Source organism: Falco naumanni, chromosome 10 (genome assembly GCF_017639655.2).
Source record: "Falco naumanni isolate bFalNau1 chromosome 10, bFalNau1.pat, whole genome shotgun sequence".
Lineage (NCBI taxonomy): Eukaryota > Metazoa > Chordata > Aves > Falconiformes > Falconidae > Falco > Falco naumanni.
This window is the reverse complement of record NC_054063.1, coordinates 25,260,973-25,285,044: the sequence shown is the minus strand read 5'-3', so window position 1 is coordinate 25,285,044 and position 24,072 is coordinate 25,260,973. Positions and strand designations below refer to the sequence as shown.

Here is a 24,072-nt window from a genome sequence, read left to right as displayed (position 1 = left end):
AGAGGTGGAATCTGAAAATACGGGTGAGATCTCCTTTCCTTGAGCTATGTTATTTATTATAGAACAATGGTTTGGGGTTTATTTCCAAAACTATACCTATATATTTAGAAAAAAATATTATATGTATAGATGATGTGTGTATATATATTTATATATATATATATACATACATATATATATATATAAAACCATCCATCTCAGTAGTCATTTAACATCCCAGGGAATCATTTTCACAGGGCAGTGAGGAGGCTGAGCACAGGATTTCTAATGAGAGCCCTCGCAGCCGTGTGATGGAAGTGTGAGTGGTTCGTCTATACTGTGTTGCAGATGTGTTTTCTATGCCATGTATAAACAGCGCCTAGAGCAATGGCAGCCGCTCCACCTGAACGCAGCTGAGCACCGTGATCCCTGATGCTCAGCCCCCCATGAGCTTCTGAATCATCTCCCCTGTGCAGCTGAAATCTTCTGCAAAGCCGCTCCGGTGCGCCATGGCCAGTTGCTGCTGCTCCGGCAGCTGTGCAAGGCGTGGTGCCTCACAGTGGCTACCACTATGGAATCCATACATCCTTGAAGTCCTCCTCTGCTTGCAGCTCCTAAGGACTCTTCGGAGAGGAGCTGGATGTGTTAATTCATTGCTGAGCATTCTTCTACCTGTGCTACTTGAGAAGAGCAATGTGGGGCAGAGACATGGCTGGTTTAAAAAAATACAATTTCTCTCAGGATTTTCTCTGTCTGTAGTCAAGTTTGTTTTAAACTAATGGAAGTAATTAGTGAGTCACAGAGGGACTTTGTCTAAGAGGTAGCCATTTTTAGATAATGGAGCATAAAAGTCGACACAGTGACATATGACACCAGAGCAGCATATTGGAGCTACGCACTGTGTCTTAAGCAGATGTTTAAGTACTTTCACTACTGAAATCACAATGTACACATATAGGAAGGGATCTTATTTTTATTTCTCTCAGACTACTAGTATACTTTAGGCCTTTCTTTTAATCTCAATAAAATCAGAGCAAGCGCTGAATTGTTTTTAATGTGCAGTCATTATCACTCCTTTCTCTCTTCTTCAGACGTCTTTTTGTATATGATATGTGGGTACTTCAGGATGTATGGATAGAACTCGCTTTTTGCATTGCCGTTGCAATGTAATGCCAAAAAAGGCAGAGGAGTGCAATAATGCACCAACTGATGTACCTCATTTCTAACAGCGCTGATGGCGTGGAGATGAAAATAAATAACATATTAGCAGGGAGGCACTTGATGTGTTTGCACATATTTATTATAGCTGTGAATGCGGAGAGATTTGGAGGATTCCCAAGAGAAGAAGGATTTTTGCACAACAGGGTGGTCCCCAGGGGTGTGGGGGATCTCCCCTAGCATTACCAGCTGCCTCACGGTTCTCTGAGGCCATCCTGGTTCCTCCAGGTGTGCAGGGTTGGTTCTTGTAGGTGCCACCAAACCGTGTGTGTGTTTAACCTCTTTCAGTGCTTTCATGAATTCTTATTTTTCAAACTAGTCTAAAAACTGTGTCTCTACTGTTAAAGGGAGCAGGGCCTGGTATGGGTCTGAGAACTAAGCTGGCGTTGCCCTTATGGCCGGATCGACAGTAGCGCTGCAGAGTCTTGGGGCTAGTGTTGACCACGCGTTGTCTGCAGCAGCCCACTTAGAAGTGAAACCTCGTTTGGGGGGATAAGAAATTTTGGCCTTCAGGAGACGAGCTGTTATTGACCTCCAGGCCAGAGGGTTGGCTTGCTAGCATGGACTGGCAGCCCTCAGCACTGGCCGGGTTTGGGTGCCATGGCCCAGGCACTGCACAGCATGCGGCACCTCAAGAAGGGCACAAGGTCCAGCTTGGACATAGTGAAGTTGGAGACCTCAACACAGTCATGTATTTTTTTTAAGTTTGGCTTCCAACTTGTACATCTGAGCTTTGACATTTGAGATAGTTCCTGGCTTTTCTGGAAACTGTGGAAGACTCAGTCTTGAGGCTTTCTTCTTTATTTATTTAACTGGATGGAAGTCTTCCTTCCCTCCAGTGAGAATGTCTGCCTGTGCTGTGACACTCAGCGGCTGAAAGCAAGGGTGCCAAGAGCTTTAAATTGTGGTCAGAGTAGCAATTATGTAATACCCTGTCCCTTAAAAAGTTGTGACCAAAGTTTCATTTAAACTTTCAGTAATGCAGGATATGGTAGTTGCTGTTGCATTGAAAAATCTTTGTTATGCTCCTGGAGATAGAAAACAGAGATAACTGGTCAAGTGTCTCAAATAAAAGCATGTCGGGTGCAATAGGTGTGGAGGTGACTTGCTGCAGCTGGAGCTACAACGAGAAGTAAAGATAGGCAAACCCACTTCTGTTTGCCCTAGATTCCAAATTAGACGAGATTTTAATGATGTAGTCATTAAATAGATGTGACAATGAAATTGCTTAAAAGCATTACCTATGGGTTTTTTTATATACTAGATAACTTTATCCATCTTCTTTTATAAATCAAGGTGTGATATTTGGTGTTTGTGCCCAGTAATTGCTGCAGCATTAGGTAACAGTTCCCACCACACATAAAGAAGGACGAATGTGGTCTAAATAAATACGTAGCATGGAAAGGCTCTGTAAGTTGGACATTTACGACGTGATCACAGCACCCCGGTTGTGGAGAGGTGCAGTCGGTGAAGGAGGGGATGGATTTTCCCTTCTTCCGCTACAGCCTGCTCTTCATTTCTCCACACTGTGAGGGTAACCAGGGGCTTTGGCAGCAGGCCTGTTGAGCAGTTCCCTGGCTGTTTTTCTCTTTCACCTGTGCCATCCCTTGGATATTTATATTTAAATCCAGATTCGTCCCTGAAATGGCTCAAAGCAGCACTGCAGAATCAGTCAGCTATGGTATGCGGTGAAGGGGGTGGCTGGGGTAAAACTGGCCGGGGAGCTCCTCTCACCTGGGTTGCCACTGCATCCCTTTTCCCACCACAGCCAGGCTAGCTAGGAGTATCTGACTTAGCCTTTCTTGTACAAAAATTAGTTGCCTGCTGAAGCTGCATCAGGCTTGGACCAGCAGGTTTTCCTTCTGTCAGCGCAGGCTCGGAGCATTGCTGCTAAGCACTCAGAAGGCGCAGCATGAGAACCTATGTAACGATCCTAGCTAGAAAGCTGGATATCCATTCTCACTCACTTGAGATGTTTTTACGGGTACAATATGTTTTCCTTCACCACATGTGTGTTCCGCCCCGTGGATTACTCAAATGGCAGAAAGCGTTTTGTTTCCTGTATGATTAGCTGCAGGTTGAGTTTCTATCAGATTTGTCAATTTTGTCATATAATAGTTTGGGTTTTTTACAGCCTAATGTATGTGACATGCTTCATAATGCCAATAAAAATAGTTTTCAAACTAGACTGTGAAAGAATTTGACCAAAAAACACCGAAAATAAAAATATCAGCAACTGGGGAGCTTTGATCTGACAGTGTAAGCTTTTAAATGACACGTAGTGATTTGTGAAGCAAAGTTTTACAGTTCCTCTTTGCAACAGCTCTAACGTGTGGGGGGGTTGGCCAGGGTGGGATTGCAGCTGTCACTGGGGGGGGTCTGGTTCCAGCAGTGGATGCATTCTGCAAAACAGTTTAATTTTTTTGTTTGTTTTTACATTTCTGATAATGGAATTGTTATGGGCTTTTGAATTTCAGTTAAGAATGTGCAAATAGGCTATCTGGTAAGTAGGTTATTGAAGGGTTAGGGAAATGGAGAACATTTTGTGCAAAAAAATACCCACAGTGTGGGTAATAGACTCCAGTCGAATTTAAAAGATAATGGCAACAAGGGAGAAATCCACTTGTAGAAATGGGGAACAGCTGTGTTTGAGATCTAATGAAACTGTATCAAATACTTTAAAAATGGCTTACAACTTCTTCCCCGGGGAATGGAGATAAAGCACAAGAGCACTCCTGAAAGGTCGAAGAAACAGTTAAATCATTTCCTTGATGGTTATTAGAGATACAGAAGACATCAGTGAAAATTAAATGTCTGAAACTTGTATTTGATTGCTTTCCTTATCACGCCAATCTCACACATTTCTTCCATCTCTTACTCTCTGTTCTAGTAAAATTTAATAACTGTGCCGGTAACAAGGGAGTTCGGTATGAAACCAACAGCCTGGACTTCAAGGTGAGAGCCGATGGGACCATGTACGCTGCCCACCCGGTGCAAATACCCTCGAAGCAGCTGGTCCTGATGGTGACCGCGTGGGATCCCCAGACCCTGGGCAGATGGGAGGCGATTGTCAGGTTTCTGGTGGCAGAGAAGTCACAACACAATGGCCACAAGGTAAGAAGTTTTCAAAGCTCTTTTTCGTACTTCATTCTTCCTTTGCCTGTGGTCCCCAAACCTTTAAAAGCTACGTGCGGCATGGGATTGTTGGTGTTGTCTGGTCTGTGCTTCCTAAGGAAGTGTGCAGGTAGAAGATACCACAGGCAGCATCAAATTGCTTGCAAGTGATCCTTGAACCTCTCTGACAGAAATTATTTAAGGTTGCCAATGAGGGAAGTGGTCTTTAAGTTCATGCTTTTGTATTTTTAAGTGACCGCTTGGCTCTGTTGCATACTGCAGGTTACATACCTTGTGTTTGCATCTTACTGCTAATTCTTTAGACTTGAAATAAAACCTGCAAATGAAGGGTGCCTCCCTCTTTCCAGAATCGGTCAACCATCTTCTTCATGGTTAAATTTAGGTTTATTTTGTGACAGTGTACACCGTGAGTTGCATACTGGCTGCTACTGCTGTGCTGCTAAGATGTCTCCCTGGTTTTCGCAGTGAGTCCTTTCTCTCCATGAGCCATCTGCATGGCCCTGCAGCTCCACGGGGGGCTTCCAGAGGGGAGATTTGGGCTTGTTCCCTTCCAATGCAGCAAGGACAGGAAGCATTGCTGCTGCCTGATAAGGGACATACGCCCACATGCAGCGCAGGCCAGCAGGGCAGCGAAGCACAACATGGCACCACAGTGAAAAACGTCCCTTCTGCTCAATGCCAGCATCTTCCCTTCCTCACAGCTGAAGAGTGAAAAGCCAGCACTGTTCAGTATTTTGGACAGGCTACAGATGCTCGCTTTTTATTTTTTTTAATTTCATACGTGTAGCTGAAAAGCAGGAAGGATCTGTCCCTGCCCAGCAATGTGAGAGCAATTTGTTTCAGTTAAATCCAGCGGCGGGCTGCACAGCGCTGTCGGAATTGGGGACTGCTCCAGGAAAACATTTCTTCTGGTCTGTTCCTTCAGTAGTGGTCTCGCACCCACCTCTTCCGTACCACCTTTGGCAGCAGCAGTTCACCTTTTCATTTCCTCCTCCTTCCTTTTCAGCCTTAGTTTGGGCTGAAGACCCCGTACCACACCGAGTAAACTCAGTTAACACTGTCTGGCACCTGATCAAACCCCAGTCTTCTGACGGTTGGGTGGTTACATTTCAGCAGGGTTTGGCAGGGAGTGGGATGAGGAGCCTGATTTATTGCTGGACCTTGAAGATGTGCAGAGCAAGGATGAAGGTGTGTGTCCTGGGGAGCAGTCACGGCTGGTTCAGGGACAGGCAGGGTCACTTGGTGGCTTGGTCACCACGGTAATTGTCAGAAGAGCGAGGCTGGTCTCTCCGCTGTGCTGCAGCGCTTGGGCAGAGAGGGCAGGGAAGGAGCGGGGAAGGAGGGAGAGCCCTGCTGGGCCCTGCTGTCAGAATGCCACGTGCGCCTGTGCCGTTTGAGAGGAATTTTGCCACGTGTGAGGCAAGAAGGAAGAGACTTGGAGAGACTTAAATCTAGCAGTTGCCCAGTGGGCTGACCCCTGAGGTTTTGCATGGCTTAAAGTCTTATAAATACACTTCTGCTGCTCTTCAGCGAGGCTCTGGCTTGTGCAAGATATAATTAAGCCCTGTATGTTATGACAACTGTATTTGCCATTTTCTAACCAAAGAAATACTGCTTCCTTCTAAAAGTAATTAAATATTGAAGGAACAAAGTAAGACGTCTTATATACTGCTTTAAATTTCTTCTCTGTGTAGCAGAAAGAAAACTGAATAAGTACACATTTCTGTTTTAGTAAAATATTTGGTTGGAAATTCATGTAATGTTAATGTAAGCTGAACTCTGGTTCAAAACAGAGAGAGCTAAGCTTTTTAAAATTCATATCCCTTCTTTCTAAAAGCCTTATTAGTGTGTAGTTTGAGGCTGGAAAAATATGGAAAACAAGACTAATGACAAGGTCATAAGCAGTTTTAATGTGGGTCCCTATAGCAGGCATCCGACTTGTGTTTTATTTAAATGCTTGTGCTTTTTGCAAGCAAAACAATCCTTTGGTTACTAAAGAAATAAATATGATTATGAGATTATTTTAAAAAATAATAGTGTTATGCTAAAAAAAACTCTAAAACCTAACAATATCCAGTTCAATATGTTTCAGGCCATGACCCTAATATACTACATTTCATGGCTTTTACTAGAAACAGATTTCACATTTGATTTTGTATAGTATAATATGACTCAAGCAGAACCACATAATTTTTTTAAAGACATTTCAGACTGTTGTGTTATATTCAGGATATGGAGACAGCAAATACGGGAGAGAAGGGAGGAGGACGTGAGAGAAGGAGAGAGACCAACTCTGTGTTCTGGCACACACATCCATTTCCATTTTACTTTGTAAATTTGTGACTGATTTTGTGAAAATGCTGAACAGTTCCCAGACATTAAAAATAATTGGCATGAAATTTGCCTTACCGCACCTACTGATCTCTTTTTGCTGCCACCTGCAGCACAAACAAGTCCTTTTCCCTCGCTCACCCATCCTCTGTGTTCGTGTAGGCTTCTCGATGACGGGTGGCCCTCAGCTGGGGCAGTCCCATGGCATGACAGGGGGCTTGCCGCCCCTCTGAATCACCTCTGAAAGGATAACTCAGAATTTAATTCACAATTATCCATGGATTAAGGCTTTGTGAAAACATGATTAGCCCTCCTGGAATGGCCATTATTAGACATTTGGTTTATTATGGAGGTTACTGCAGAATAAATGTTATAGGAGAAGTCAGAATTGTTGGGATGCTGCTTGAGGTCATGGGGGACCAGAAGTGAGGTCCCTGCTCTGCTGCAAATTCCTGATGCGTTCTGGAGGGAACAAACCCAGTCTTCTATAGCCTGCCTGTGAAGTGGAGGCAATGGGCTACTTCCTGGGAGGGCACAGAGGATAAATCCCTCTGTACACGACCCTTTGGATGTGTGATCCTTTATTTAATCACAATATATAAAACTGCAAATCCACGTAATGGACTGGGAGAGCTTTGGTGGTGGCCAGCATGTTTTCAGAGTGGCAGCTTAGTTCAGGATGGCTTCTGTCAAGATAGTTGTCCCCTTGTGTGCAAAATCAGAGGTTTTGGTGTCTGTACCTGCACCCGAGATCCCACAGCTGTGTCCTTACTCTCGGTGCAAGCTGACATTTTAATGGGGAGTGACCCAATACAATGACAGTTTCCCCTCCCTCATAGCGTTGGCCTCATTAAATGTGCTGATTGCTTTAACCTGGGCAAATCTGCACATTTTCAGTGGTAACCACTGTAATGAAAGAATTTGTGAAAGTTTAATGCTAATAGGATGAAGTGGTAGCAAAGAAGGTAAAGATTTTAAAAATGTATTTTATGAAACATGAAGCATACATTTTCCCCTCCTCCCCAGCAAAAACCAAACGTAAACATTTTTCTGGTTCATACAAGTGATGTTAGTAGCTAGGAACTTTTTTTGTTCAGTCTTGCAGGAAACCTGATAGCAATTCAATTAGAAAATGCAAATGAGGTCACATATTTCCCACAGGAGTGCCGAATTACCCCAGAGGAAACTAAGTGATATTCTAGCATAACAATAAATACTTAAGATAAAGTTTCTTATACGGTTCTTGTCTGGCTGCCTGTTGTTGCAATATGAAGTATCAATCAGACCTGTGAGTCTAATTTAGAAAGAGGAAGAGAAAGGCAAGGAAGGGGGAAAGGGAAGAGGAAATGAGAGGAAAGGATGGTTTTGTGAAATAATATGAAGTCCTTGTAGTTTGTGTCAGCATTTATGAAAGGTAAACTTGAGTGGGATAATGCTCCAGAAGAAAGCGTAGTAAAGCCAGGCTTTACTTACCTGCAATTAGCACAATGTCTTCGTTTGTAACAGTGCATGCTGTTATGTCTAACAATTGAATATTGATTCAACCAAAAGTCTAAAAATGAAGATTATGTTTATGAAGAGTGACATTGCTGAAGACTTCAGTCTTCAGAGTGCCCTCTGTTTCTTAGCTGCAGAAACTCGAGGCTTCCCAAGTCCATGGACAGACATACAGCCGTTTGTGCTCCGCCTCCCACACTACCCTCTGTGCCCATACGGTCTGAGCATCTCCTTGGCACTCCGCACCAACCAACGTCCTCCGCTCCCTGTGTTGGCTTGTCCTGTCTGAAGTTCCACCCCCCTCTTTAACATTGATCTTTTCTTAATTTTTTAGTGCTTCTATGTGCCTAAAGATGTTAAGACACATCTGTCAAGTTTTCTTCTTTATTTTTTTATTTATTTTTCTGTAGTACTCACCTCATGGGTTAAAATCAGATCGTAGAAATACAGCATAGAAAGGAATTCACAGCCAAAGAGCGTAGAAATACAGGGTATATTCAGTACATGTAGGATGCCAGTCATCTGTTGCCAGTGACTTATTTTAGAAAAAAAAAAAAAAAAAAAAAAGTTTGTTTTCTCTGAATCATGTTTATGTCAACCTAAGTTTCTCATTGTCTTAGCTTCTCAAATTCTGAGCATGGAAGTATGTAAATTTTTGCAATCACTGGGAATTGTGCAATTAAAATCTTGCAAATATATGGGTATGCAGCTAGTGTTTAAAACATTGAGAACTACTGTCAGAAATCAATCCTCGCTTAAGCCCAGCTTGTGTTTTATTATGTCTCTTCTTATTTTGGGCTTCTTTCGTAACCCAGGTATGAGTCCACAGCCATACAATATGAATGTGCAAAGCTGATTTTTACAGCCAGAGGGTGTTTTTTTTTTTATTATTTAAAGCCTTTAAATAATCATCTCTGGCATTTCACCTGGCTGAGATTTTAAATTCCAATACAGCCTTTTATTGCTGATCGCAAATACAAAGGTCTCTGGGCAAGGAAAGGCTTATTCAGCACTGATCTTGTTTATGACCTTGGTTATTGTGCTAGCCAGGTTGCTCTGTGCCAGGCCTGGGAGCAATGAAGATGTAGCCTTCTCCTGATGGAAGAAAATGACAGCTGAAGTGGGAGTTGTGCTTTCAGTGCTCCGAGTCTTCCTGGTGCTCTCAAGTGGCTGCACCTGAAAATGAGAAAAAGAGCCACTGCATTTGTTCCTTTTCCTTCCTTCTGCGTTGGGATGAGATGTTATATATGGCATCAGGGTGATGGAGTTTACCCCATAAAACTGTGCTATCCCTAGAGAGGAGCTGAAGAAATGGGACCATGTTTGTCATCCTGCCTTTTTCTGGCTATATTTATGCAAATTTTAAATACTGTGTTGTTATGCTGGGGCTGTGCTTTTTGACTGCCTCTGTGGGGGATCCAAAGCAGTAACTAAGTCCTGTAAAATGGCAGCCAGCATAATTTTTATTTCTGTATCCTCATCAGTGAAACAACACCTTGACAGATCACGCTCAGTGTGGGTAGATACAGAGTTTTCTGTTTTCTTCAGGCAACCTGTGAGACATTGTTTGGGGATTTAATAAATCAGATCAGTGGAAAAAATGAGAAAGCAGATGACTAATAAATTAATATCATATAATTGTTACCAGTGAGACTGCTCATGTTAATTCTGGAATTCTAATGAAGATGCGTCAGGTGACCTTGTCTGACCTCATGCTTAAGTGGATTTGAACATCTAGCATTTAATCATCACATGAGATGAAAGTGATGTTTGTGAAAAGGCAGGAACTTACTTGTCCTGCTTTTCAGGTGTGTTGAATCAAATTGCCTTGTACCAAAGCCAAGATAAGATATGACACACAGGTGCTCGTTGCCTTGGAAAATCAGCCCGCTATGGGAAGTTTCCAAGCATTGCACTTGCTGCATTTACTTCTTAAATAGTCAGCATCTTACCAAGGGTCATGCTCAAAGCCATACTAGAAAGATCATCCGTAAGTGAAATTCGCTCCAGATCTGTCTTCCTTCAAACAAAAAGAAATCCTAAGGATTGAACTGCCTATGCGGAAATAAGTTTTTCCTGATAAAACAAAACCCTTGGACTGCTGCGTACTGCCTGCCTGTGATGTGTGCCTTGCCCTTGCCAGATCAAAGCCTTTGACCTGTGGTTCCCCATTCTTTGTTGTTAACTGCTGAAGTCTGACTGCCACTTCCAAGAAATATGTTGGACTGAATTTCCTAAAAAAGCCTTCATTGCTGTGGTAATCCGTTGACAGTTACATGTAAACACGAGTTTGAGTAAAGACGAAAATTGCTTCATGCATGCACACTCATTAAAATAAACCTTTTTTTAGGGGCTGTGAGGTTCCACCTATTTTTTCTTTAGCCCAGTGAGCTGAGACAGCTTGGGAGTTCCAACTGAGAGTGAAGAAGGGCTTCAGTGCCTCCCAGCCCCGGGAGGCCAGGTCCTTGATCGCTGGATGTGCTTCGTGGTGGTGCAGCTGCATCAAGTTCTGCCCCCTTGGCGCTGCTGGCCAGAGGAGCGAGGAGAACAACCAAGCACGGGAGTGCAGCGTGGCAGGGTGAGCCAAGCAGGCATCGTTACCACTGGTGAGGAGTGGGATCTCAAGCAGGGTCTCCGTCCAGCAAAGCATTTAAACACAGGCTTAAAGTTCATCATGCAAATGGGATAAATTAAATGTGTTCACATGTTTGAATTGAAGCGTTTGCTTAGGTGCACTCCAGAATTGGGGAATAAAAGAACAACCTTTTCTCAAGAGCCTCTTGAAATAACCAAAGGATAACTTGAAAGGGCAAACTCACACGCTAGCACTGGGGAGGAGGAGAATGAATTACTTGTGTTAAAGTAGCAGTGGTGCTTGTGATCTCTTAAATCTCTTGTGATCTTTTTACTTGCAAACATTATGAAGAGAAGGAATATTGTTACATTTCATTCATTATGATTATTTTAATTCATGTATCTTTTGATCCTCATGGCTTTAGAAAAATAAAATGAGATTAAAACTTTTCACAGGCTTGTTAAAGGGTAGATTTGCGCCTGCTTCTTTCTGTGATGAAGGACAGTTGTAGTAGGCTGAGTTCTAGAAGCAAAAGCAGCTTGGTTTTGGAACAGTTCTCCAAATTATTTGTTAAAAGTTTTATCTGGGTGGAAGTACTCAGCTTGCTAGCCCAAGTGCTTGATACATTTCTCTTGTGAGAAACATAATCTCAAGCTGCGGTAGAGTTTTTTTGCTGTGTAGTTTTTGATGAGATCTACCATCTTTATTCCTGTCCTATAGGTATCTGAAGAGGTAACAAGTATGTAGTATTCTGTAATTTAATAGCCATGTTCTTGAGAAGTGCTTGTAGTTCTGAAGCCATTGTGTATGGCTTCTTCAATTATGAGAATGACATTAACTTGAAGACAGAAGTGTCTTTTTGTAAACACTAGAAAGTCGAGTTACAACAGTAATTTAGATGTTTCTTAAACAATCCTGCGTAAGAAGCACTGTGAGATTAGATCTTACAAAGGGAATGTGAAAAGGTCAAGTTGATGTGGGGAGCTTTACAAGGAAACAGCCTCATCAGAACTTTTCATGTTGGGATAAGATGTTCAAGCCTTGAAACAAGGCAGAAAAGTACATCAAGAGCTGTGCTTTGTGGATGATGTCATCTTCTTCTGTTCGTTGAAGGCTCTTGCAATATTCAGAGCCTGACAATGACAAGAGTATCACAGATGCTTGAAACCTGTGGGAACCATAAAAGCTTCCACCAAAGGCAGATGGATTTCTTATGTTCCTGCTCTGGTATGTGATTCTTCCAGAGAACGGAAGAGGAAGAGCATCATTTGAAATCTTGAAAGCCGTGTGCAGTTCAGGAGATACCTCTAATCATCAGAGTGGTGTGGTACCGCAGAATACGTTTCAACACAGCTCTGCCTCTCCACCCCAGCCAAAACTTCCCTCCCCTTGGAGATACCTTTTGCATTTCATGTCTGCTCAGTAATGAACGTGAGCGTGCCTTGCCTGCAGGTGTCCTTACTCTGCTAGTATAAAAGCAAAGCATATAGAAGGGCTCTCGTGACTTACCAGATTTCAGCTTAAAATGGTGATAATTTACCAAATATTTAGGCAAACAGGTGGTGTTGGTGAGTTCATGTGATTTCTCAATTTCAATTAAATTGTACTGAGAAAACAACATTTGCTGTCCCAGTGGGGGTCACCTGGGCAGCAGCCGCCTGAAAAGCCATGTTCTGGCTCAGGGTGCAAGCTTGTGTTAGCTGCGGTCTGTGTCCACAAGGTCCTTTGCTGGGCCACTAACCTTGTTAGGTTTTCTGATCAAAGAGAATAAATTGTATTTGGTTTTTTGATGCCATCTATGCCCAGAGCTAGTGGGTGCCTCTTTTCTCTGGAGTCCAGGCTTAGCTCGGTATTTACGGTTGCCCACTAAGAGCCCTGCTGCAGCTTTCGTCAAGAAAGGGTCTTCTCCCGCCTGACTTACAAGCCAGAGTGTTGTGTTCTCCCTGTTCAAAAATTCCCTTCAGCTTTTTTCTTGCTTTGCAGCCCTACAGCGCTAAGGAGCATTTTGATACCTCAGCCACACTGATCACATTTTATTAGTTATATCAGATAAAATTTTCCAAAGCCTGCAAAGCCAGCCAGATACCTAACAACCTTAAATTTGCATGCATGCCTCATTTTTCAGCTATCAAGGAACAGCGCACATACAGGCAGTTGCTCAGCTTTGACGTAGACTCCTTGGGAGAGAGGGGCATTTGGCGTGGCTGATGCACGTGTGTGCATTTTACACGGCTTCTCCTCTTCCTCTGGGGGCAGTAACTCTGTTAGATTTTAGTCAAACTTTTTCTTCCCTGTCAGCTGATGTGTTCTGGAAGCTCATGCACTTGCCAAATCTGACAATTTTTCTTACTAATTGACTCTAATGTGAACTGTTCTATGCAGCCCCACTGCTAGCTGATAAAAAAAAAAGTAATGAATTTTTGCTTAACTAGCTGATTTAATTAAAATGTTTTATACTGTACTTGTATGGTTTCTATAAATGGAGAGGTAATTTTGTTTAATGCATTCCTAACCAAACATAACATTCCTGACTGTATGTAGCCAGATTTGATAAAGGTCACAAACGCTGAGATTCCACTGTTTGCTTTTGTAAGTCGTGATGATCAAACAGCTTGTTTTGGCACTTGAAATATCCTGTCAGGATTGGTTCCCTCTATTCCTGTTTATACCAGAAATTATTAATATAGTTTTAGGAGCAGAGGGGGTTCTCTGTATCTGAACACCGTTCATCATCTTTAATGTGGAAGTCTGCTGCTAAAATCACGTCTCATTGTCAATTAGTGGCTTCTCTGCAAACACATTAATTTAATGCCCCTGCTGAAGAACTGTGCGCACTGGAACATCTTGCTGCTAGAACACTAGTTTTCAGAGCACTTCGACACAAATCATTCATGAATAGCAATTTACACCGTGATGGTAATGGGACGTGACATGAAGTTATCTTTGATTAAATTTACCACAGCTTACAACTAGTAGTAAACAGAGCTAGTACAGATAGTCGCAACAGATTTCTGGAAGGTGGATAAGGGGAAAAATAGATTATGGATCCCTTGCCTGTGCTGTTCCTGAAGAATACCTTCACAAAGAATGACTGTAGTAAATGAAAGTCTAAAATAAAAAGTCTGATCTTCTTAAAACTCTTTTTTTCCTGTCTCCAACTCTGGCAAATTCAGCAATGACCTAAATAAAAAAGAATCAATTACCCTAAAGTAAATAAATTTGCTGTTTGTTCTGCTACTCTTTCATTATACTGTATGAGAACACAAAATGAAATATTTCTCTGCTAAAAGATCAAAAACTGAGGAAACGGTGCATTTTGGGAGAAAAGGGCTCATTCGTCCGCCACTGCTGTCCCTGATGTCAGCAAAATGTTGTCTCCTTAGAACAGAATTCATGCAACTGTTTATTTTGTGGCGCTCTCATGTTCCCTTTGTTAAAGAACTAAGCTATATTTTCATTGTCTTACTTTCTGTTTGGTAAATATCATTTTCTCCTGTCCTTTCTACAGCTACCATGGAAACAAGCAAAACTGTTTCAGATTAAATACTTTTAAATAGATTTTTTTTTTCCTTGGTAGAAAATGGTACCGGTTTTCAAAATGTGTATTGATATAGGAGATGAAGGGAAATATATTTGAGCAATGGACTAAAGGTGGCTTTGTATCCCCTTGTACTGATAAAAATATATTAAAAACACATTGCCTCAGTTAAACCCTAGGAGTGACACTAGAAAAAAAGCAAGCCAAGTGTTATTTCTTTTCTGAAAAATGTCTAGGGCAGAGCATTAAAGATCCTATGAAAATAATAAGACTGACATATAAATAAAGCACATGTTAAATCGTAAATAATTTTGGTACTTGGGAAATAAAAGTCTTATTAGCTCTCCTCCAGTTGCAGATACTTTTTATTCCAAGTGCAAGAATAATGTATTTTAGTGCTGAATCTAGAGCGTTCCCTTTTGTGGGTTGAGCCCCATAAAATCAATAATCTCCAACAAACGTACCCTAAGACGCACTGTTATTTATATGCGGAGAATGGTGGCTTATTTACCCAAACATTAGAGTGATCCAAAATGTTCAGCTAAGCAGGAACACAAAATATGATATTATATTATGTAAATGGGTTTGTGATACGCTCTGCTGGATAATAACTTCCAGATGTCTCTGTAGCCAGAGGCTGACGGATATCAAAGGCAGGTTGGCTGGGAGGGGAGACGTGCCAGCTGGCGAGACTGGCTACTGCTAAGTGTAGCGGAAGGTGGAAGCTGGTATTTCTTCACACTCACTGGTTTTATTTGTGGACTAGTGAAAAGTCAGCGGCTCGCAGCCTTCTTTTCACGAGCAGCATAGGGCTTGAGGGGCTGTAGGGATCCCACATGTCCTGTTCTTTCAGTGTAGTATTTTTCACCCTCTTTTGTGAGTAGCATTGAGTTTAGTCTGAGTCTCCCAAGAAACAAAAGGCTGACAAGCCACGGACTAGTACAGGCAGGAGCTTATAGACAAATTAGATGGCTATTCCGACTGACGTTTTGTTGCCAGCGCTAAATGCAGACAAGGAATCACCCTGAGCTCTCAGCACTGTGGTGTAAATGGAGTCAGTTGGAGCAGCGTACAACCTCACCAGCTGGGAGTAAGATTTCCTAAATCTGCTTGCTCTTAAAGTCTGAAAATCCCTATGGGTTTAGCTACATGGCCTCTTCCGAATGCGGCAGGTTGTAGTCGTCATCGTGAAATGCAATGCTAGACTGAAAAGGCGCTGGAAGTGGCTCCTGTAAGGTGCCGTTGATGTTGCTGCTATGGCCTACGCCTTCTGTGGAGCTACCTTTGAGAAGAAAGATCATTGCCCAGTTTTTATAGATGAGACTGTGCCTCCTTCAACCTAACGTTGCTTTCTGAGAGCTTGACCTGTCATCTCAGTGAAAGGTTTCCACTTGACTTCAGTATGGTTTTAATTGACTTTAACTGATAGCCCCAAAATACCCAAAGAGTGACAAGGGAAATTGTAGGGTGGGTTCTGCACGCTGTGCTGCAATTAATCCTCAGCCCATCAGTGTGACTCCCTGACCAAACTCAGGGAGCATGCAACGAATACTGCAGTTGCACTTTTCAGAGGAAGAAGCATTGTATCGAAGATGGAATGGCTGCGTTATGATTTGCTGGCATCAGCACTGTGCGTATGTACGTCGTAGTTATGGGCCATAAGCCACTTGGAAGGGACGCTGGAGCAAAGTGTTGATCCCAGGTTTGCAGAACGTAGGCTTTAAATAGTACAGCTAGCATGGCACGCTTTGCATCGCTTCGTTAGCAAGCTTTTAAAAATTCTGCCCTAATATGAATACTAAGACATTAGATCATACTGAATCCAAATTTGTAACAAATTTACATCCGGGCATGGTCTTTTCTCCTGTTGTTTTTCTTCATCCCACACTTTGTAATCATTTTTTCTCCTTGAACTTGAAGGTTTTCATCTGTTTTGTTCAGCTGCATTTCTCTAGCTTATCAATGTCCTGAAGTAATAGGCGTAATTTTACTGAATTATCTGATTATTTTCTACTCTCATTTAATTGTCTGCATATTGCCAAAGACCATGCGTGCATGTTCTATGTTTGGTGTTTGATCCTGTCACTGTGTAATTTTCAGAATGGAGAGTGGATGTAATTTTCCACTGAGCGTGCATTCTGTGGACTGGCTTCCCTTTTGCTGCAATTGCCCATCATCCTTTCACCATATGGCAGAGGGTGATGGCACCTCACAAAAGCAACAGGAGGGAAAGCACCCTAAAGCAACAGCACTAGAGGTGCTCGATTTGATTGTGAGAAGACTATGGACAGGTTGTGTTCTGATGACACTACAAACGGTAGAGGAATGTTTTTATTCTTTGAAAATGTTTGCTTGAGATTCTGGAAAGCACGCAGCCAGTAGGGCCATGAGAGAAGGCCCAGTTGTTAGCTCAGTGAAAACTGTAATTCAGCAAAAACAGAATCGGAAGCTGTATTTTGTAATTAATTTAATTTGGTGTCACATTCTGCTTTTTGAGTTGAACTTAAGATCCTTGCAAGCTCAAAAGTACAGGAGAGTTTCCTGGGGCTTGACGTTAGTCGTTGCTGTTGTTTTGGAGATGTTCTTGGATGTTTCAGTCAGAGATCTGAATAGTTCTGGCATTTGTACTCACCAGACTTTGTTACTGCATTTGTCTCACAGTTTTTAAACAGCAGAAAACATGTACAACGTATTTAAACACCACCAGAGAAATCAAGGTCATGAGAATGCATTGTCAACAAATGAAGATAAAAAAGAGCCGTTGTTTAAAAAAAAAACCCAAACTTGTTGTTGCAAGACGCTTTTGAAATTCTACATACCAAATTCAGATTCATGTTGATGATTTATTCTAATGTAGGAAAACATCATCAAGAGTGACAAGCAAGCTAGTCACTGTCTAGTCACCTGCCAGCAAATATTTCATAAAGACTAAAAAGGCTGGTACTGCCTTGCTGAGCTGACACTAATTATTTCAGTATACATGGAGCTTTGGGATTCGTGTTAATTCTCAAGTCTGTCTTTAGTTCAGACTCATTCCACTGTGTAAACTCAGCAGAGCACAAATTATTTGACCATCCTTTCATAATCTGTCCCCATGCTCACTTGCCAATTATATAAAGTGATCCAAATACCTGCTCTCAAAGGATCCCCGTTTGGGAATCACAAGGCAATTAAAAAAAAGGGGGATATCCACTTTTCTGTAGCTCATGCCTGGTAGTCCTGTTTCATGTTGACATTCATTTCTGGGTATCTGCTTTAGATAACGTTGTTTTCATCAGTGTTCAGAAAAGATACCTTTCTGGTGATAAAACCCTTTTTAGATGACAACTCTATCGGATGTAGCATATTGCATCCCATAGGAAGGATAAGCTCAACAGTACCTACCACTCTCTTGAATATCCCGAGGTCTCCCACTGCTGCATCATGATGCTGTTTCTTTGTTCATTACACACTTAAGTGAGTATTTTTAGAACAACACCTAAATATTGAACAGTGGTGTAGTGAACTTGCAGTAACTTAATGTCAATGCTTGTTGAAGGTGTATAAAACAACATCAAGCAAACAAAAACCAGCAGTCACCTTGGTGTGGCATGAGTTAGCATGAGGGAAGATTTAAGAAACGTGACTGTGTGATGGAAAAAGACCATATTTTTCTGTCCTGTGAAAATTCAGCTCTGGAAGTGGCTCATTTTTAAGGTTTGCAGAAAAAATAGCTGCATTTTTGCACATATGCTTCCAACCCTTGCAGCCAGTGGGTGTCTGCCCTCCACAGGTAACACAGACCGGAGCCACCATCAAACTGTGAGAATGTCCTCCTTGCTACTGTGCCCAACTCAGCATCCAGAAGGTCCACACAGCTTTGGAGCACTGCTCAGTTCGACATACTGTTTAGTTCTCCTATACTATCTAGTTTTGAGGTGACTGCCTGCTTCATTGCGTTTCCAGAACAAGAAATGTGCTAATAGATGGGTTTACATCAAACTATAAACCCTGAAGCAATGATTCCCACTGAAATCAGTGCCTACAGATAACTGCTTGCAAATGTTTGTAGGATGTTTGAGTTTGTACATTTGGAGTACGACAAAAAGTGAGTGTGGCTTAAAATTGTAGGAGACTCAGAAAATAATTTGATGGGTTTTCCTACAGTGTTCTTGGGGTTTGGGGCATGGGTTTTTGGGTGGGGATATTTTTTTTTTTTTTTTAGAAAAATAGATTAAATTTGTAAAATTCAGAGAACAGTATTCTCTGAATAGAATATTTCCTCAAATAAAGAGAGTGTGGGTTGTAGTCTTTCTGGTTTATGGAAGTTTAAACATTTTCTGGTGGGAGTACAGGTCGCCATATGGTAAGAAAATCTTGTATTTGTTAGTTATCTTTTCTGCAGACTTCCCAGAAGTAATGCCTGGAACCCTAGGAGGCCACAGAGTATATAAGTATTGGGACTGGGTAGCCTTTGAAGAGCCTCTCCACATCTACATTTCAATGACTCATCATTCTATAAGGCAAAAAAATTCTGATGATGAACCAAACTCTTTAAATCCAAAACGTGGTCTCCATTTTTATGCCACAGCAATTTAATGTGTCCAGTACCAAAGTATGCCATGGGCAGTATCCATATTTTAAAAAAAAAAAAAAAAATCACAAAGAAGGACTCAAGGGTGCCCCAAGTAATGAAAATTGTTTACTGACTGAGGTATGTTATACTTCCCAGGCTGTGTGGGGAGATGTGTGTTTGGGCTTTGTGTTCAAAACCCACCTCTTATTAAAAGGTCATTCATCACAGAGCACTAAGAAGTTGAACTAATTCACCTTTGCAGCCGCGGAGCTGGTGCCCCCTCTGGTTGCGGTTTGGTTGGTTTGGCAGGACACATCTGCAGAACCTGCAGTTTACTGTAACCCTGCTAATGCCAAGGAGCAGGCTAGCTCCGTACCGTAAAACTGGACCCATGACATAGGCTCTCGCTTTTTTTGTGTTCTGGTAGGTTGCATTTATTCGAAATTTGCAGAAACTTCTTTACTCCAACATGCTGTTAAATCTCCCTGCAGCTTGTGTGATGAAGACGATACATTCTGGGAGGCATCTTGATTTGAGAGTGACAGCTCCATGTATTTGTGAAAATGAAGTGACAGCAGAGTTGCCAGTAAAGCATATTGTGTCTTTGCAATGCAGAAATATATCATGTTAATAACAATGATTTTCACAGCTACATGTGACCATTTGCACACAAGGAAGCATCGCTGTTGGGAGAAGTCCCAAGAAGCGAGCAAGCAGCTAACTGGTTTTGCTTGCTTGTTTCCAAAACAGCCAAAAGGAAGAAAGACGGTGCCGGGAGAACTGGCGCAGCAGCAAAGCGACACTCTGCTCCCGTGGCGCCAGCATCAGAGTGCTAATGGCCTGCGGCGGCAAAAGCGAGACTGGGTCATCCCCCCCATCAACGTGCCAGAAAACTCCAGAGGACCCTTTCCACAGCAGCTGGTTCGGGTAAGTTAAAAAAGAAACAGAAATAACAATAGTAACGGTAACTTTGCAGCACGTCTAGTGATTTAGTAGGTGCAGTGCATGGCATGGGAAGCCTGGCTGGAAGCACAGGCTCTCTGCTCTTCCTCCCTCGTGCAAGAAAAGTTGTCTTTTACATGCTGCTGAAACGCTTCTTTTCCAAAGCAACTTGCCCCAGTTTTCCCTCCCCCAGCTGAACCCAGCCTAATCGCCTCCTTCCAACCAGGCCCTCAAGAGGTGCTGGTGTTGCTGCCAAGATGGCACGTTGCCCACGCTCTCATCCTGCAGGCTGCAGGTGTAAAGCTGGGCTCGGTGACGCCCAGCGACAAGGGGGTGCTGCATCCTTCCCTTCCTTCGCAGAGCCGGGGTGCAGATGCGTGGCGGGGCTGAAGGAGCTTGGCTGCCTGCCGCAGCTGCAGATGGATCCCTCGTCCTCTCTGTGCTGCTGGTTTCTTTCTTTACAAGGATATCTCTGAGATCAAGTTTACCCGTGTGGTTTTCTGTGATGATTATTGGATGACAGGAAAAGAAAAAGAAGGGAAAAGGGGCCTCTGACAGACACATTTGGTTGATACATTATTGCTGTTGATAAGTGTTAGGAAAATACAAATACATGTTGCTATTCCTCTTGTGGGTGCTGGTTTCGGTTTTTGGAGCAGTTGAAAGATTAGCTGTAAAAAAAAGAATTCCCTGGCAGACTTTTTCAGTTCTTCCCTTGGAAGAAAATGGCAACAATTATAAAATTTCAGAACTTATTTTGAGCAACAGTGGTGTGTCATTGGCATCCCTCCTCAGGAAGTTCACCTAGGCGTCTTGAAACAGTGCCTGGACTGCAGTGAGTTGTCATCGTTACCTGTTTGATGCTGATGAGCTGATGCCCTTCTGCATATCCCGTGGCGGGGGGGGAGGAAAGGAGCTTGCTGAGTCCTTTAGAAGTTCAGTGCAACGACTCCTGCGGTGACTGAAGGTGCATGTTCTCAATTCACCAAGTATTGGGTAAACTTGAATTGTTGGTGCTGCTTTGTGCAATTAGGGAAGTACAACAAGGAATAAAAAAGCAACAGTTGTTTTTATGTCTGTCCTGGAAAAGCAGGGAGGAAAGCCAAGGAGTCTTGTGGTCAGCAGTGCTGGGTATGGAGTGACCCGTGCATGTGTTGTCCTACTAAGTTGAAGAAATGTCTGAAGAGGAGAATAATGATATGTCAAAAATATCTTCCCAAATCAGATTAATAATTTACATTAATTCCTGAATTCCTTTGAAAAATAAGCAGAGTACTCGTGAAGTGAACTTACACCCTGTCCCACTCCCTGCTGATTTCTTCTGAGCTTTGACTAGACAGTGAGAGGACAACTTGGCACCAGCTTACTGTGGCAGATTTGTGGATTTATAAGAACTGAAATCTCTCTGGCACTTTTCCCCCCTATAGTCAGGAGATGAAACAGGACTCAAGAATGCAAAACTCTAGTATTAGTGAAAGTGACGAATAATAAATTTTATATAGGTACGGAAGATTTTACATTCATCGCTTAAACTGCCAGTAACCTTGGAAAGACAACCGATGGAAACGGAGAGCTTCCAAATTTTTAGTGATACATTCCAGTGCAGTTTTTAAATACAGATGATAGAGGAAACACTGATAGTGAAGAAAAAGTGGGGTGGGAAAGAAAGAAATGGCTTGCTTTCCCATGAAGAATGGGAATTTCTTCTTTCCCAAATGAAGACAAAAGGGCTGTTTTCCTTTTCACCTGACATACAGAAAGTATCATAATGACAGGGAAAATCGTACAAAGATACAGCTTGATTAAGCGTGAGACCCCTGATGTTTCAGGCTTGGGTTGAGTTTCAGCTCATCTGCAGCATCTGGCCCATTTGCTGGTCCCAGAACATGAAGCTTGGGTGATTCCTAGCGGGAGTTACAGCTCCCCCTGTTAGACTTTGCTCTTTAATCATCCAGAATAGGACAAATCAACATCTTCAAAGACCAGCGCTACATGATTATTTCTATCCACATAATCTTCAGATTGCCCTGGAGCATTCTGCTGTCTCCTAGATCTAGGTAACGGGTTTGATCTGATTTCCCATGCTTTTGCTCACTGGGCGCTGACTATTTTTGTGTCCATCTGCTCACAAACTGGAGCTAGAAGTGCACATTACAGCTCAGATCCCATTTGTACGGAAGGAGGGCTGTCACAGTTTTCTCTGCTACTTTATATAAAGTGTTCAAACCTAACGGTAGTTCCTGGGCACTGAACTTTTTTTGGTCCAGAGAGCCCTGCTTGAGCTTACATTTTATAGGTATAACTAATGGAAACCAGTCCCTCCATTCTGCTATCTTTGGTTCTGGTTACCTCCAAGGAGAGGAAGGGATGGCATGAAAGATCTGAGTATTAAAAAACCAAAAAGCCCTACCAGAAGTACATTTTCATAGTACCACTTGCTGGTTGCATTTTTATAGGTCAGACTAATTTGAAATGCATAGGCAAATCGTTTGGGTTCCCTCCTACTCCTGCTTCCTATTGTGAAGGTAAAAATTCCATTTTATGGAAGTTGATTAGTTACTTGTCAGTATTTTTAGCAAGGCTGTGCCTGAATGAAGTTTAAATCATAGCAAAGGTGAATGCAGCTTGATGGGAGCCACATACCTCGAAATGCAGCCCTGTCTGGTTCAGCTGGGATCAACTGTGATTCTCTGCTCATTAAACCATTTCATTCTGATAAAATACATTAAATGAAAAAAAAAATAGAAAAAAAAGGAAGACGTCACAACATTATCCCTGCCAAAAAAAACCTCTGTTAATCACAGGGTTTTTTCTTTCAAAGGAACATCCGTGTCTGTTCATATGCATCAACCACACTAACTAGGAAATGTATTTAGCAAAAAAAAAATGTGAAAAATAATAATAGGAATTTCTGATTAGTTTTGGCTGCTGAAAAGATTTACTTATTCTTCAAAGAGTTTGAATAAACATCTGAGATGTATACACTAAAAATCATTTTTATCGGTATAAAAAATATTTTGCAAATTTTGGGTTTGTCTTTCAGCTGAGAAAACAGTTATCAAATTTTATTGATATATGCTTATTTATTTTGCAAACATTCATGAAAATCCTGAGTTTAATTTCCTTGTGCTTCACTTCCACCTTTGTATTAGGAATAAGATTTTACTTGCTGTGAAATATTTTACTGTAGTGAGGATAATTTCATTACTAATTGTCAAGTATTCTCATTATTATAACTATGAGGTCCATAAAAATGCCTATTAAAAATACAAAAACAATATGAAATCCTCCTCCTTCTCCAAGCAAATGACTCATGAAGGCACACTGATCAACTAAGATAATATATTAAACAGTTGCACCCTTGCTGAGTACCATCTATTTTCTCTCTGACTCATCCTTTTTAGCTACATGTGTAGCTAATTCTTAATTATCTATTATCTAATTATCTGTTAGCTAATCTTGTATTTCATCTTCTTTTGAACTTCAAAAGGTATCTCGGTTTTAGATCCACATGCAAGTCTCTAGCTTCCTTCCAACAAGAATCTGGAGTCAGTTTTGAAGGCAGAAGTCTTGGCCCATCTCACAGAGCTGCATGAAAATCATTCATTTAAAAGACCGACTGCCTTGTGCAGGACCAGCCTTTGGTCATAGCATGCTTAGATAACAGGCCCCTCCGTCGACCACTGCAACTGTATTCACCTGTGGGAATGCACCAAACTTCCAGCTTTATCTCCAGAACCTTTCTAGAGCTCTTAGAAGCTGCCTGTCGCTTAACTTGATCTGCAGAGACCCTAATTTTTCCAGCTTGCCTTTATTAAGCTTGGAACTGAAGAATGTGGTATTTGCACATTAGATGTCTTATGATAAACAACTTGTTCATCCTCATTACAGTGGCGTGAAATTCCACTGAGGATGACCAAGGCAGGATCTTGGTGCTCTTACAAACTGCCTTGATTGCATGCTACAGCACAGCATGCTCTCTCATATCCGAGTGCTGGTAATCTCAGACACAAGAATACTAGAAATAATCTACTGTGTATAACAGGGAATAAGAGAGAAGGATGCATTTTATGTAAATTTAATCAGAAAGTCCTGAAGTGGTTTGGCAAGTTGGCAGAATATAATATACCTGAAGATTCTTGGGTTGCTCCTTGGCAGAGGTATCATCGATTGGGTGGGTTTTGCGTGGCATGGTGCATGTTAACGGAGCAGAGAGCTCTTCTTGGTGCACTAGAACCCCCCTCGACAGGCTCACAGGTGGCTTTAGCACATGTTAAGCTATATGGTGAAACTGGATACTTA

At 42.0% G+C, this 24,072-nt stretch overlaps 1 protein-coding gene across 1 annotated transcript in view; it reads left to right on the top strand.

The window, feature by feature from the left end:
• CDH4 (cadherin 4) overlaps positions 1–24,072 on the top strand; it is a 466,523-nt gene that overhangs the window by 283,891 nt on the left and 158,560 nt on the right. The window contains exons 3-4 of the mRNA XM_040607978.1: positions 4,088–4,311; positions 19,579–19,755. Coding sequence (XP_040463912.1) covers positions 4,088–4,311; positions 19,579–19,755 — 401 coding nt within the window. The remainder of the gene's footprint in view (positions 1–4,087; positions 4,312–19,578; positions 19,756–24,072) is intronic.